The sequence below is a fragment of the Silurus meridionalis genome, chromosome 20 (genome assembly GCF_014805685.1).
Source record: "Silurus meridionalis isolate SWU-2019-XX chromosome 20, ASM1480568v1, whole genome shotgun sequence".
In the NCBI taxonomy this organism is placed as follows: Eukaryota; Metazoa; Chordata; class Actinopteri; order Siluriformes; family Siluridae; genus Silurus; species Silurus meridionalis.
The window spans coordinates 5,417,657-5,432,500 of NC_060903.1; the positions used below are offsets into that span (position 1 = coordinate 5,417,657).

At 39.0% G+C, this 14,844-nt stretch overlaps 1 protein-coding gene across 7 annotated transcripts in view; it reads left to right on the forward strand.

Moving 5' to 3' along the window:
* The first annotated feature begins 618 nt into the window (after positions 1–618).
* Positions 619–14,844, forward strand: part of LOC124403123 (receptor-type tyrosine-protein phosphatase mu-like) — a 226,667-nt gene continuing 212,441 nt past the window's right edge. For all 7 annotated transcript variants that reach the window (XM_046876725.1, XM_046876726.1, XM_046876727.1 and 4 more), the window contains exon 1: positions 619–1,238. In XM_046876725.1, the coding sequence (XP_046732681.1) occupies positions 1,166–1,238 (73 nt within the window). In that variant the 5' untranslated portion in view covers positions 619–1,165. The remainder of the gene's footprint in view (positions 1,239–14,844) is intronic.

Here is a 14,844-nt window from a genome sequence, read left to right on the forward strand (position 1 = left end):
ATACACATAATACATAAAACATATATGAACATCTAACGGTTCCTTTCAAGGTTTTTTCCTCAGATCATCTCAGGAAAATTTTCCTTGCCACCATTGGCTTGTTGATTAGAGATAAACTTACAGGCACTAAACTTATACATTCAAATTGTATAACATTTACCTCTGCTTTACATTAATGACAGACTAAAACAATAAGTAATCATGTTATGCAATATGGAGATGGCATGTTGTTGCAGCAGGTACACAGCTCCAGGATTCCTGGTTTGAAGATGAGCTTGAAGAAGGTTAATGTCTGTGTGGAACTCCTGTGTGTGAATTTCCTGGTATTCTAAGAGTTCACTGGTTTCTTTCCACCACCTTGATTATAAGAAGTTGCCTTTAGATCTGTGCACATGGCATCTCATCTTGTGTGTTACCTTCCAGCTATAGAATCTTCGGAATTGCAAAAGCAGTCATGCAAGCGTTCATGACAATTCTGCGTGTATGCAAATCATTTTCTGGCGAAATCTTGCGACTTTCTGAGCATAGATTAGCTCATTGTTCTTTGGGAACTCAGAGTGCGCGCGCGTGCGTGCGCGTGCGTGTGCGCGCGCTTAATTGAAGACGGTAAGGTTGAATTCATTCACACTGTAGGAGCACAGGGGACTTCGCCATGCCGTGAACGGGTCCGGCGGTGTGTCTCAATTCCCGGTTCCAGAGCGGGAAGAAGAGACAGGGCGTGCAGGGGCACGCGCGCGCGCTCGCTCGCTCACTCACTCACTCGAGCGCGCGCTACACTCTTTCACCGCGGTCCACACGAGCGCCTCAATCTCTCGCGCTCTCTCTCTCCTCCTCGCGCACTAACGGTCGGAGCGGGAAAGCTACAACAACACCCTCTACCGGAGAGAATGAAACAGATAGATAGAGAGAGAAACAGATAGAGAGAGAGAGAGAGAGAGAGAGAGAGAGCTCTTGGCGCTCCTCCTGGAAGAGAAGAGACTTGAGAGAAGTCAGAGCGAGTCCAGGAGACGGAGACTTGACAGAAAAAAAAATTAGGGAAAACGGTTCGAGGACTTGACTTCAAGCTCTGAAAGAAAAGAAAAAAGAGAAAGAAAAGAAAGCGGACGCGTGTCCACAGTTTGGCGTTGGCCGCGGGGCTCCGACATTCGCCGAAAAGCCTGGGGACATGGATAAAGTTTTAACTTGGCTGGTGACCGCGGTCGGGCTCCTGGTGTCGGCGCGGGGGCAGGTGTACAGAGGTAAGGCGGAGAAGGCTCGAGGCTTCGCGCTCGCGTTATAAACCCGTTATATCTACCAAACTTGAAGCGCTGAAAATGTTTAGCGGTTTCAATGAATAAAAACGGGATATCATTTTATTAGTCCGGGTAGAAACACCATCACAGACACATTAACAATATGGATATAAACAATATGGATTCTTCACCCAGGCTGAAGGCAGGAGGTTACTTTAATTTCGAGCTTGAAGTTTCAGGGGAAGCTGAAGCTCTCAAACCGCGACTCTGCTCGGAGATGTGGTGGTTCACTAATGACAAGTTCTGCGACCTGATTTAGAAACGCTGTGGTAAAATTAAAGAAGAAAACACAAAAACATTTCATTTAAAAAACTTGTATGGTTTTATGGACCTCTGTAGTAAACTCACTTCGCTGTTTGTGCACCAGAAACCTTCATGGGAACATCTATAGGAACCCTCGGATTGAATGAGCATCACCCAAGGTGTTCATTGCACACACACACACACACACACACACACACACACACACACACACACACACAGAGTTTTGCAATGCATATCTCATTAAACATATTACTGCCGATTTGTTTTGATCGAATAATCGATCCGAAGCATCGACTTCTTAATGGTCGGAAGAAGCCCTCAGGCAGCACTGAATTAGATTTTTTGATGAGCTTTCTCTTTCAAAACATGTTTTCCCCCCCATCCCTTCCTCCTTCATTCCTTCATTCCCTCCTTTCCTCAGCGTTTCACAGCTCGGTGTGATAGTCTGGCAGTTGTGTCACCCTCAGCAGGGTTGAGATTAACAAGTGGCACTTGACCTTAGCACTTCATCACTGCCATGCTCATTATGGTTATCAAGCATATCATTTGAATTATTTTGCCAACACGTTGAACTGAATAGACGTGTGTGAAAATGCATGATCTGCTTTTCCAGGCTGGAGAATTTGAAAGTGAAGTGAAGTGTGGGTGCGAAAGAATAAACGAAAGGTTCAAGATGGGATGCAAGATGGATTTATAGACTTCCCATAGCAAGCTGTGATTCTCTGATTCCTTACATGTCGTGGAAAAATCAATTAATGATGTTTGGACTTGCATTCAGCCCGAAGTGACACAAAGTGGCTCATTTATCTCATTTTGTCAATACATTATTGTTTTATATAGGCTTAACGGGCATCAGTTTGGTGTTGAATTCACCCAGTCACACATTTACTGTGTTCCTTGTATGCCCCAGCTAAGGATTACCCCTTTAATGAGGTTAAATGTTCACATTAAACTGGAAATACAATTAAACACACACTGCACAGAGATGAATTTACAGCCAGCTCCAGTTGATTTGTGTTAATGTTTCCACCATAAGGGAATTTCTTATGCCGTGTGCATGGTTAATATTCGCCAGCTGGAAACGTTTTTAATTTTTTCCCAATGCCATATTTAGTGAGTATTACTCACACTGCCACCTGTTCTGATGGTATTGATGGCACATAAGCTACTTTTCTTCTCATTCCTTTTGGAGGTAGTGTGTATTCCAACTGTAGATTTCATCTTATTCTTATGGTGATAAATGCACCACTTATCAGTAGACCAGTCATGCTCGTATCGGCTGGAAAGGCACAATATGCGAAAAAGTAACGTGTGGATGTAAGTGAAATATGTGAGGAAAGTGTGTGCATTTCCAATTTTTTTTTTTATATTTTGAGCTTTCATTTACAGTTCCAAAGTATCAGTTCCATCATTGGCCTGAAGGGGGCAGCATGTATCACTTATATTGCTGTGTTGGAGAAAATGCTGAAATGGTTTAGATCAGAGATTTTTATTTATTTATTTAAAATCTGATTGCAATACATTTTTTAAAGTAGGAAATATTAAATAATTATTTCGTATGGTTAATTTAGTGTCTGATTATACCAAAGATCAACAGTTATTAGTTTACTTGTTAAATGTACTGGGGTGGTGTAAAAAACAAACAAAAATGTTAATATAAGCAAAATGTGTACAAATCCTATCAGTGGTAGAAAATTGATTTTAATATTGATATTAGAATTAAATTATGGGTTTAAACATAAAAATAGATCAAATACCAGGTTTGCTGTACAACACAATAAAATAACTTAATTCAGACAGATATTATAATAAAGTGTTACAAATTTTTTTATAATGTTTTAGATAATATCATCTTTACTGCACTTTTTTTTTTTAGTCAGCATCTATTATAGGTACCTGAGCAGACACTGCATGTGAATTTTAGAGCACAATTTTTATAATCAATGCAAGTATAAGAAATCTTGGAGTATATTATTGTGGAAATGAGACTTTCACTGTTTGCAGCAGCGAAGGTGCTTCAATATTCCACATTCACATAGTTTCTGACACCATTTAATGATAGTTATGATTGATAGACGATATTATATTTACAGATTTTCACCGTTATTATATTATCTTGCTGTTATATAGTATGTAGTACACTGCCATTAATAATTGTTTGTAATTTGTGCACGGTCACAATTAATTTGTTAAAAAAATAAACAAAATTGAGAATATGAAATAATGAGAACAGGTTAAGAACTGTCACCATCTTCATCATGAGTGTTACATGTGCACACTTTGACCTTTTTAAAAGAAGTGTTTGATGAAACCTAAGCAAACAATATCCGCATAAAACCACTAGGATTTGTATTAAAAACCACTGTATCGCTTATATTAACAAATTTATGATGCATTGCTTGTGACATGAGTATGAACTGTGCTCTATTCACTGGGCAACAAGGTCCAACAACAGATGTAGTATGATCACCAGATCGTATCTTTTGCGGCATGGCTTTTTGGTGCACTGTTGTCACTCAGTCAGATATCTAACACACAATCATCCCACTTTCTGAAACATTAAATAACATTTGTAAATAGATTATTGCATTATTGAGCATGAATATGACAGCATCATTGGTCAGCCACTATGATAATATTCACTTACTGCAAAGCCTTTTTAAAAAACAATTTGTCCCCAATTTTCTTTCTAATAATGTCTTGTCCAATTTCAACCCACCCTCCAGTATTTTAAAACACCTTCCAGCTTTGAACAGTTAATTTTGCATTACACGGCAGGGTTTCACATACAGGGGTAAAACTATTCACATTATAGGTTTACTAAAGATTTAAAGCAAGCCTGACATGAATAATGTTTATATGCATAATTTGAGGATCGACCAATGCAGCTTATAACAAAGAGATAGTGCAGTCTATATATATATTGCACACTTATATATAGAATATATACAGAAATAAAAAGTAGTCTTTAATCATGTATTGTTACACTCAGTCTCGCGAACCAGTATATTATACACTATTACTACAGCTAGCTACCAGTTTCAGGTGAGTAAATTAGGTTTTCAGGCAACAAGCCTTTACCCACAAAGTGTGCTATTATGACCTTATGATCTGTCCATCGTGATGTATATGATTTGTAAATAAATGGAGATTGTCTCTAGTTTTCTTCGTGGCTGAAGCTGATTTGGTGCTTATAATCACATCAGTCCTGATTTTAGTGTCCCGAAACTGATGCAGAACAGTTGACTTAAAATGTTAGATTTTTTTGTTTCGACTTTGATGAATAAGGGCCATCGTGTCTGCGTGTGTGTGTGTGTGTGTGTGTGTGTGTGTGTGTGTGTGTGTGTGTGTGTGTGTAAATGTGTGCATGAGAGAAATATCTTGTACTCAGTGTAAACGGGTGAAACAAAACATTTATGAGAAGTGATTTTAAAGAGGTTTCTGTCTTTGCTATCTGCACTGATTAGCAGACTCAGGGCACCATCCAAGTGCAGACTGTAGACGTAAAACGACGTTTAATAATATATCATACAACTGTGACACTTACACACACACACAAACACACACAAACGCACAGAGCACAGTCAAACGGTGCAAATATAACTAAGGTATACATTAGAAAGGTACTCTTGTAGAGAAAAAGCCAAGCTGTCTAGGTTGTTGTTGAGGGTGTTTACTTGCCAGAGCATCCCTTGGACACTTGTTAAAACTTGACAGCTCTCTGTGTATGGACTGCTCTGAGTGTGTGGGTGTATTTGTATATACAGTATATACATATATATGTTTGTGTGTGTGTGTGTGTGTGTGTGTGTGTGTGTGTGTGCCTGCAGATATAATTTTCTGATGACCAGGTCAGCCAGGTTTGTTTTCTATCTGAAGAAAACAACAGCAGGTTGAGCTCATTGCCTTCATTCCCTCATAACCCTCCAGCATAGGCAGTTTAGGTCCAAACCAGCTCCTGCTTACTCATGTGTATTCACTCGCAAGCAAAAGCGTCTTCCACTGAAATTGTGGTGATGGATGTCTGTTGTTCTCATATGAGTTTTTTACAGTAATTCTGTCATGAACTTTTGCTGTATGAAGCCTTTTCATACTACTACTAGTACTTCATTTAAAATCGATTTAGCATATGACAGAAAGTCACAGTTTGGGGTGTTCTACCAAGGAGTCCACTAACGAGAAGTCTGCCAGCGATGCCAAAAGGGTATGATGTGGAAATTCTGTTCATAGTACATCTGGTGATGTCCTATTCTATACAATCCATAGTTATAATATGTAGAAAGCACGATGATCATGTGATCCTGGCCTTTCATGGCGTATCTGCAAAAACTTGTGGGATGTTGACACCAGCTCCATGCCTCTGCGATTTACGGCGTTTTATATAACTTTGCAGCTCTGGATAAGAACACATTGAATATACCATTAAATGTGAATGTAGAATGCGGCGAGGGTGAAACTCTTGACATAGACATGGCAGCTTGCGAGCAAAGAAAATTTTAGTTTGTTGCCAGGATTTCAGAACACTTTTTGTTTACTGATCATGCTTTTAATAATGCAAAAGTTCTGTATAGACATTAGGAATAGACAAACATGCCTAGTGCAAGCCTTTTTTGAGAAATTGCCTGCATCATGCTGTATGTGGGAATGATGATAATCCAAATCTGGGGAATGGTTCCTACTGTATAGATGTAAGTGGTCTGGCAAGCTATTCCCAGTGCAGCATGAAGTTAGTAAATGTTGAGGGAAAGCCAGGCTGTAATTTTCAGGAAGAAATTCAGCAGCAGTTTAACAGGTGACGATGCAAGGAAGAGTATAATGGCAATAACATAAGTTTAGGGCACAAAACTTCCCAGCTATTGTCAGAATAAGCAAAATTGAATAGCCGGAATGGATTCCAGGTTAGCACCCCCAATTAAAAACCCTCTTTGGAAGCTGTTCAAAGAAGCAACCCAAGACTCAGGAGCACATCGACGCTGCTTGAAAATGGAGACTTACTCGGATGTGGCCAGGCCAGCACAGAGTGGAATGGCGTAGTTGCTACATACATATATACTGTATAGTTTATACAGTATGGTACTGTAAATTGCACTGTTTTGCTAAATTATGTTATATTATTAACAAATTACAGCACAATACCCCACAACGGACTACCTGTATAATTAATTTGTTTATTGATGCATTCATTATATTTAATTTGGGACTAATTTGATATACTAAGATTAATGAAACATACAGTGAGATGCAGGAGACAATTTTTTGAAATACCCGAGAGTCATAGTTACAGTCTGTAGCAAAGGTCAAAACACAAGCAGACAACTTCAAACAAGAATAATCCATAATTTATATGAGTCCAAGGGCAATGAATGAAAGAGCAACATCAAGAAATGTAGTGAAAAAAGAACCTAGGATAAAAAAAGCTTGGATTGGTAACACACAGTAACACAAATAATAATAATAATAATAATAATAATAATAATAATAATAATAAGTATAAAGTAACTAATATGGGCTAACACAAAACAGGTGCACAGGTGTACAGAACAGGTGTAAAAAAGAACTTAATCAGATAACAAACCTATGGCAGGACTCTATCAGAGGCAGGAGTGGAACATAAACATAAACACAGGGTGTCATTCTGTATTATTACTCTACAACAGCTGTTCATCCTAGTTCTTATGTTCAGTTTGTTTCTAAAACTTGATCTAGATGTGGGTTATATATTATTACGTTCTTGTGCAGTATATCAGAAAACTATAGTTCAACACTGCTGGATTTCTTATCGAGACAGTCAGATACTAGACTGCGCCCCCTAACAGTGGTTTCTGCACTTAAATTCCCTGAAGTGACATGAAGCAGGTCCTGCATCCCCTCCTGCAGCGGGTTCAAATGCTGTGTTTTTTCTGCACTCGTTGCATTCACACTGCCTTAGTTTGTGCTGAGGGTATGAATAGTGATGCCATCTTGCCACGCCAGAGCTCAAAGTCAGCACCGCTCCGCTTAGTTGAAGCGAATTGTGCTTTCTAGCAGGAAAAGACAAGCAGCGCTTCATTTAGGGCTGCCCAATAATTCAAATACTAGTGTTTTCCCCCCACCCACCCAGCTCCCCACTTTACCCCACTCAGATGTGTTTTGTCTTAAGTGGCTCGATAGTAACAGCAAAGACAGCAAAGAGAGATGATAAACAGGCACTCGTTTGGTGAGCCAGTGGAGAATAAAATAAAATACCTAAAGACGACTTCAACAAACGATACAACAACCAAATAATACGAATAATAAAATTGCTCTCAATGATTGATGATGGTACAGAGCAGAAAAGCAGTTAATATAGAGCACTTTGTCTCACATTGTTGTCAGACAATATGCAGTGCACTGACAGATGCGAGGATGGCCTTCTGCTGTCTGCTTTTACACTTTTTCATTTATTTACTATGTAAAGCTTTGCATTTGTGAGCGTAATGCGTGTCCTCCCCCCCCCACACCCCTCTCCCCATTCACCACCACCAAAAAACTATTACAGCATATTCCTTGAGATATTAACATCTTTTCCCCCTGAAAACACAACCATGCATTGTTAAACATTCCTGTTTTTCCTGAAATTAAAGATGACTGTTGTAGCAAGAGATGAATCCATTAATAATATATGATGGGTACAATAATGTTTACTACTCTACCTGTCCACAGCACTTATGCCACGATAAGAGTGCTTTTGTGATTCAGTTAATAAAACCTTTATATATCACTTTTGTTAAAAAAAAAAGCAAATCCTACCTTTCTTGGATGATTGAGACAGAATAGCTGTTTATTATTATAATAATATAAGCCTTTACCTTGGTTAGAAAAGAAAAAAACTTTATTTTTTTCTGTATAAAATACAAACTCAATTTTTAACATTGCCTTTCAAGTTTAAAAACTAACAAGTGATAGTGTTCAGTTACATGCAGTTTTCACAGTAAACCTATTATAATGCCTGGGGCTAGAGGAGGAAAGAGCAGCAATTTTCCAAAGATCCAGGAGTCTGAAATCTACCTCTTCGGATGTATTGAGGAGGTCACACAAACTATTAAACTGCCTACTGAGTTTCATTTATTGGCCAATGGCAGCCATGTTTTTTTTGAGATACATAAATGTTCTCATATGTCCTTGTGTCACATTTCACACAGACACTGCATGTCAATCTTCAGGTCGATTGGACTAACAGTTTTATTTTAGTTAAAGTGGCCCCGCCTTTTTCGAACCTTTTGGCGACCCTTTGCAATGATGTGTCGAAAGTTCCAGCAAACGTGTCTGCACTGGTTTGGTTCCGATCTGTTTTTTTTATTTGACCAAAGATTGAGCTCATACACACACTTGGTTAAGATATCTCATTCCATTTACGAGTTATAGCCATATTAGTAAAAGTGGCCCCGTTTATTGTGAAATTTTTGGCAACCCTTTGCAACAATGAGTCGAAAGTTCAACTTTTTGTTCAACTTTGTAGAGTGAATTCGTCACTAGGCATTTTCTTTCTTTTGACCCAAGGATTGCAGGGGTATATGACGTACGGTGTATGAGCTATGGCCAAAAATGTGTGAAATTATGTTTTTTTTTTTTTTTTTTTACTGTAGCACCCCCCCTTTGGCCAGTAGGGTTGATACTTTGTCAACCTCTCCCCAAATTGTGCTCCACCATATGGCCGGGTTTCAAGTCTCTAGGTCTTACAAGTTTGGAGTGCACGATCATTTATAGGGCAGAATAATAATAATAATAATAATAATAATAATAATAATAATAATAAATCCTTACAATTACAATAGGGTTTCTGCTCTACGTGCTAGAACCCCTTATTAGAATCCGAGACAAAAAACAGAGAAATCATTTACAGTATACATTTTGCAATGTGCTGAATCTGAAATTGCTGCATCTGTCTGTGTGTGTGAGACTAAAACCCCAATTAGGTCATTTTGCTTTTTGAAATTGTTTATAAGGTGACTATGTACATGTACACACATATGTGTGTGTCTAGTTCTAAGAACACTGTATATCTCACTTTGTAATGGCAGCAGTAGCGACACCGCATCAGACTCGGATCCGAATTTAATTACCATGCCAATCAAGCTCAAATCAGTCTCAATGTGCTGAACTCACAGCTCGTGCAGAGGTCACGCCACATTAAATTATACACACAGGGCCTAATGTGTGCCGTTGAACGCTCAACACACACACAGTTTAACTGTTTATAGTGAGACAGAGAGAGAGAAAGAGAAAGAGCGTGAGATGGATGATGTTTGCCGGCTAATGTAGGCACGTGGTAACCGGCCTTGAGATGTGACTGTGTGAAAGGATGCTGGACAAACAGATACACTCTAATTATCCTCAGCCCCTTGTTCAAATGAAGAGGGCAAACACTAATGAATCTCATACACACAGACACCAAGACTGTTTAATGAAGAGAGAGAGAGAAAACGAGGGAGAGAGTGGGAGCAAAAAAAAAAAAACAGACTTTAGTGGTAAATAAGATGAAGTAAATAAGCCTAGAATCAGAGTATGGAAAAAAAAGATGTAGGCACCACAAGTGAAAAAGAGAGAAAACAGGATTAGAAAGAAACTGAGGGAGGGAGGGAGGGAGGCTAAAAAAGAGAGATTTATGAGCAGTGCTTGAGTAATTTATACTGTGTGCTCATCCCCGTATCTGGAAAAAACTAAAAATGAAGTAAAGTAAATTTGGTGAATGAGACAAAAAAAAAGAACATATGCACCGCATGGCATGTTTATAGAAGTTCAGAAATGGCTGCAGCCTAGTAGGGGTTCAAGCACTCAGCATGAAATAATGCTAATTAAAGCTCGAGGGTCTCTTTTTTTTGTCTAACGATGAGTGCAGGAGACGGGACGGGAATAATATGTAATGTTTTTTTTCTAGCGGAAACAAAAGTAGATGTTTTCAAGGGTAACCTCTGACCCCATGCCTTACTCTTAGAGTGCACGTTGGATTAGCACCATAACGCTAAACTGGCAGTGGCTCAACGAATAATTCATTCACTGGCTGCAAGTTAGCATGCACTTCTTCCTTTTGAGAGAAAGGTGCGAATGAGCTGGAACACAAATCCCAATTCATCTCGCTTTATTATTCGATTTGATTTTGTTTTCGTTCGCCTCAGGCATTATGGCTTGTTTTTTCATCTACGTTCATTAATGAGAATGGTTGTGGTGTGGGCTGCTGGGTAATTGAAACAGCGGATGCTTAAGCGTGCCGGTGGGAATGGCGAGGAGTATTCGTGGCATTTTGTGAATGCTGAAACGCCGCAAACGAGCCGAACGAATGAGAGGAACTCGCTGGAGAAGTTTGGCGCATGGAGGAGTGCTCGCGTTTGATGAGTGACCTCCACTGTGTGAGTGTGCGTTCAGATCTTGCCAGCTTGGAGGGATCGCTTCTCTCTGCCAAAAAACTGTCTCTACATTCCCTCTTATCCCACTCCACCCTCTCTACAGTATATACCTCTCATAACTACTTCTCTCTGTCTCTTCCTTTCTCCTTCACTGTCCATCTTTCTTCATCGTTTTCCCTCTATGTCATTCTCACTAGTTCTATTCAGTAGATTTTTTTGCCATGTACCTATTTTGTTACAGCTTTGCCAAACATTTATATTCAGAGTTACAAAATAATAAAAGAAAGAGATTTTGTCAGAAATGTTTCTATAAAAGTCCGTTTAAAGGCAATAGTACCTGAGTTGAAAGAGAAGACAGGCTGGGTCATGAAACATGATTTTTTACAACGTGTTTAGCAAGAAATAGTAATTTACCTTATACAGACCTTCAAAAAAACAACACAATAAAAAGGCTTTTTTTCAACAAAAGATACATTACATAATAATGTATTCTCAGTACAGAAATACTCAGAAATCATACACTACCCTTTTTTTCTTATAAGTTGCTGAGGAAGTAAGACAGACAGACAGACAGACAGACAGACAGACAGACAGACAGACAGATAGATAGATAGATAGATAGATAGATAGATAGATAGGCTTTATTGCCATTGCATAGTACAGGTACACAGCAATGAAATGAAGTTCAGCATCTACATGTGCAAACTAAGAAGTACAGATAAAATATAACTATATGTACAGCATGTAATGTATTAATGCTTTAATTGCCGGATGTGTTGCATCACGGCGGATTTTGGGGCTTGATTTGAGACTTGGCGCATCAGTAAAACAAATGTTTAGTGATTAAAAATAATTTTTCGGTGGCATTATCTGTTTATTTTTATATCTAAAAGTAAATTAAGGACGTCATGAATAAATGTGTTGCGTTGAAGGTTTTAATTTCGCCATTTATTTCTTTATATTTTAGTTATAAAAACAGTCAAACAGAAATATATATATAATATATATATATATATTGTTTGTACAACTGTACAAAAGTGTATATCTAGTGTCCTAACAGTGTAACTGTTCGGTAGGGAAAATCGTATAGACATTAAATTGTTCTTTAAAACTCTTAGATAATTATGAGCATGAGGTGTAACTGTAACTCTTTATCCTGGGGGCATCACATTGCTATTGTAACAGCATGCCTTGATGTGTCTCAAGTGAGAATTGCAGCGTTCTTCTAGTATTTCATTATGAACCATGCGGCCCTAAAGCACATGTACTCATCACACTAATCTACATGATGCGCAACACACTGATGATTTAATGAGAATCGTACTGCACTTTGATGCCCTGACAACTGAAAAACAATGCATAATAGCATAGCAGAGTAACTAAATAACATCCAGTCAGCTACTTCGCATGGATATACTACTCTGTAACTTGTTGATATACATAATCGCAAACACAATCATAGGGCCCTAGTGGGAGTCTTTATATATTTTCTCTATACAATGGAGTTTACTCTATATTTTTGTCTCTGTCTAATCAATACTTTTTCACTTTGTATCTTTTTTGACCATCTCACTCTGTCTTCATTTCTTCTGTCCCTTTCTGTTCGCTCTCTTTCTCTCCCAGCCCTAGTCAGCAGTTTGTTCACTGGTGACAGGTGAAGACAGGCCCCTCGTGCTCTTTCGCTCCCTCCCTTCCTCCCTTGCTCACTTTATGAACATAACCGCAGGCCAAATCTTCCATTAGTGTCAGAGAGCATCTGCGTTAGCCACATTAGCACTCATCTCCTGGTGATTAATGCATTAAAGCACATGTGAGTAGGTCACATTAGCGTTGGCCTTTTCTCCCCGCCATCGGCCCCATATGTGTGTTTGTGGGCGTATCGATGAGACTCGATGTCAATAGTGAGCGAGCTGGAATGAGGTCATCAGTCGAGTGATTTAGATGAAGTCACACTACAGCAACAGCCGCATGATCGATACTGATAGCTACTTTACCCGTACGATAACTGCAAAATGAGTCTCTGTAGAGTCCTGACACACGCATTTCTGTCGATTTTATTAGCCGTGATCAATGATTTCCAGTGTCGATAAATTTGTTGAAGGTTAGGATTTGTTTAAATGTTCCACACTGTATACTCGCTGCCAATTTGTGGACTGAAAAAGAGGCTGCATCAATGCTTTTGTGTTTGTGCTTCATTGAGAAATGTATTTTCATCTATGCTGATAAAGGACTGCCATAATACACTGATCAGGCATAACATTATGACCATCTGCCTAATTGTGTTGGTCCCTCTTTTGCTGCCAAAACTGTCCTGACCTGTCGAGCATTAAAAACATTAACTTCTTCAGCAGTCTGTTGGATCGGACCACATGGGCCAGTCTTTGCTCCTCATGTGCATCAGTTAGCCATGACCCTGTCACTGGTTCACCACTGTTCCTTCCTTGGACCACTTTTGATAGATACTGACCACTGCAGTCGTCTAGCCGTCACAATTTGCGCTTGTCGAACTTGCCCGAATCTTTACGCTTGCCCATTTTTCCTGCTTCTAACACATCAACTTTAAGGACAAAATGTTTGCAGGTGCCATGATAAAGAGATAGTCAGTGTTATTTACATGTCATAATGTTATAATGTCATAATGTTATGCCTGGTCGGTGTATATTTCACTGAAGAAGATTCTTCATATCATGCTGCCACATAGCTATAGTTTGCTTGGTATGTTTTCTTTTTCTAAAGTGAGTCTTGTTAGGGCTCTTTCACCTCTACTAACAATGCTATAAATAATAATTATTCCTCATCAAGTACATTGTACATACTTTATATGGGCAAAAGTATTGAGACACCTGATTTTTCTGCCCATATGTGGTTCATTTCCAACCTGTTACCACAATGTTGGAGGCGCACAGTCATACAGGATGTCTTTGGATGTGGTAGCATTAAAACTTCCCTTCACTTGGACTAGAAAACATGTTCCAGCATGACAATGCCACTGTGCACAAAGCCAACTCCAAGAAGATTTGCTTAACATGGGTTGGAGTTAAAGATCTTGAGTGAAGAACTCTTAAGCTCAGATGTTAACCCTATAAACACCTTTGGAATAAATTTGAATGCTGATTACACCCTAGGCCTCCTCAATACCAGACTTTACTAATGTCCTTGTGTGCTGAATGAGCACAAATCTCCACAACCAAATGATCAGGTGTCCACAAACTTTGGTTTATAAAATGTAGCATTGCATGCAATAACCGTCTCTTACTGTATGTTTGTGCTTTTTGAATGTACAATAAATCTGTTATTCTTAGAAAAATCCTACTAACCACAGTTACATCTGCATAGCTGCAATTCCATTACAGCCCTTTTCCCACACTGTAATGTGAACTTTACATTTCTGGTGTAATTATGCCTTTACTCAGTCCTGTTCATACAGGCTGCATTAGATCATGTTCAGCTTGTAAAGCATTAGTTTGAGATTTGCAGGCATTGAGAACTGGCAGAGAGAATATGAGTGCGATTCACCTTGTTACAGTAAAGAGAAATCTCTGTTTCACCCTCGCCTGTGTGTTGCTCTAATAGCCATCAAACACTAAGCTGCAATCGGCCGGCTGAGGAGAATCCGCTGGGAGGGATTGCTCTGATAGTCCATCTGATACAGTAAACACACGAAATGCTCCTGAGAACGAATGCTGGTGTGCTCTCGCTCTCCTCTTCTCTCGTTTTCTCTTTGTTTTATGTTCTTGCACTTGCTGCCTACTTCTTTCTCACTTTTGCTCTCCTTCCCTCTCTCTCATCTCCCTCTAAATTTAGTTCACATTCACTCAGTGTGCATTACAAACATGACAAACACACTGAACCAAAAATGTTGGATCAATGTCATGAAAGTTCTGTCTTTTGCTGTTGAACAGTTGAAATCCTCCACTCTTATAGTA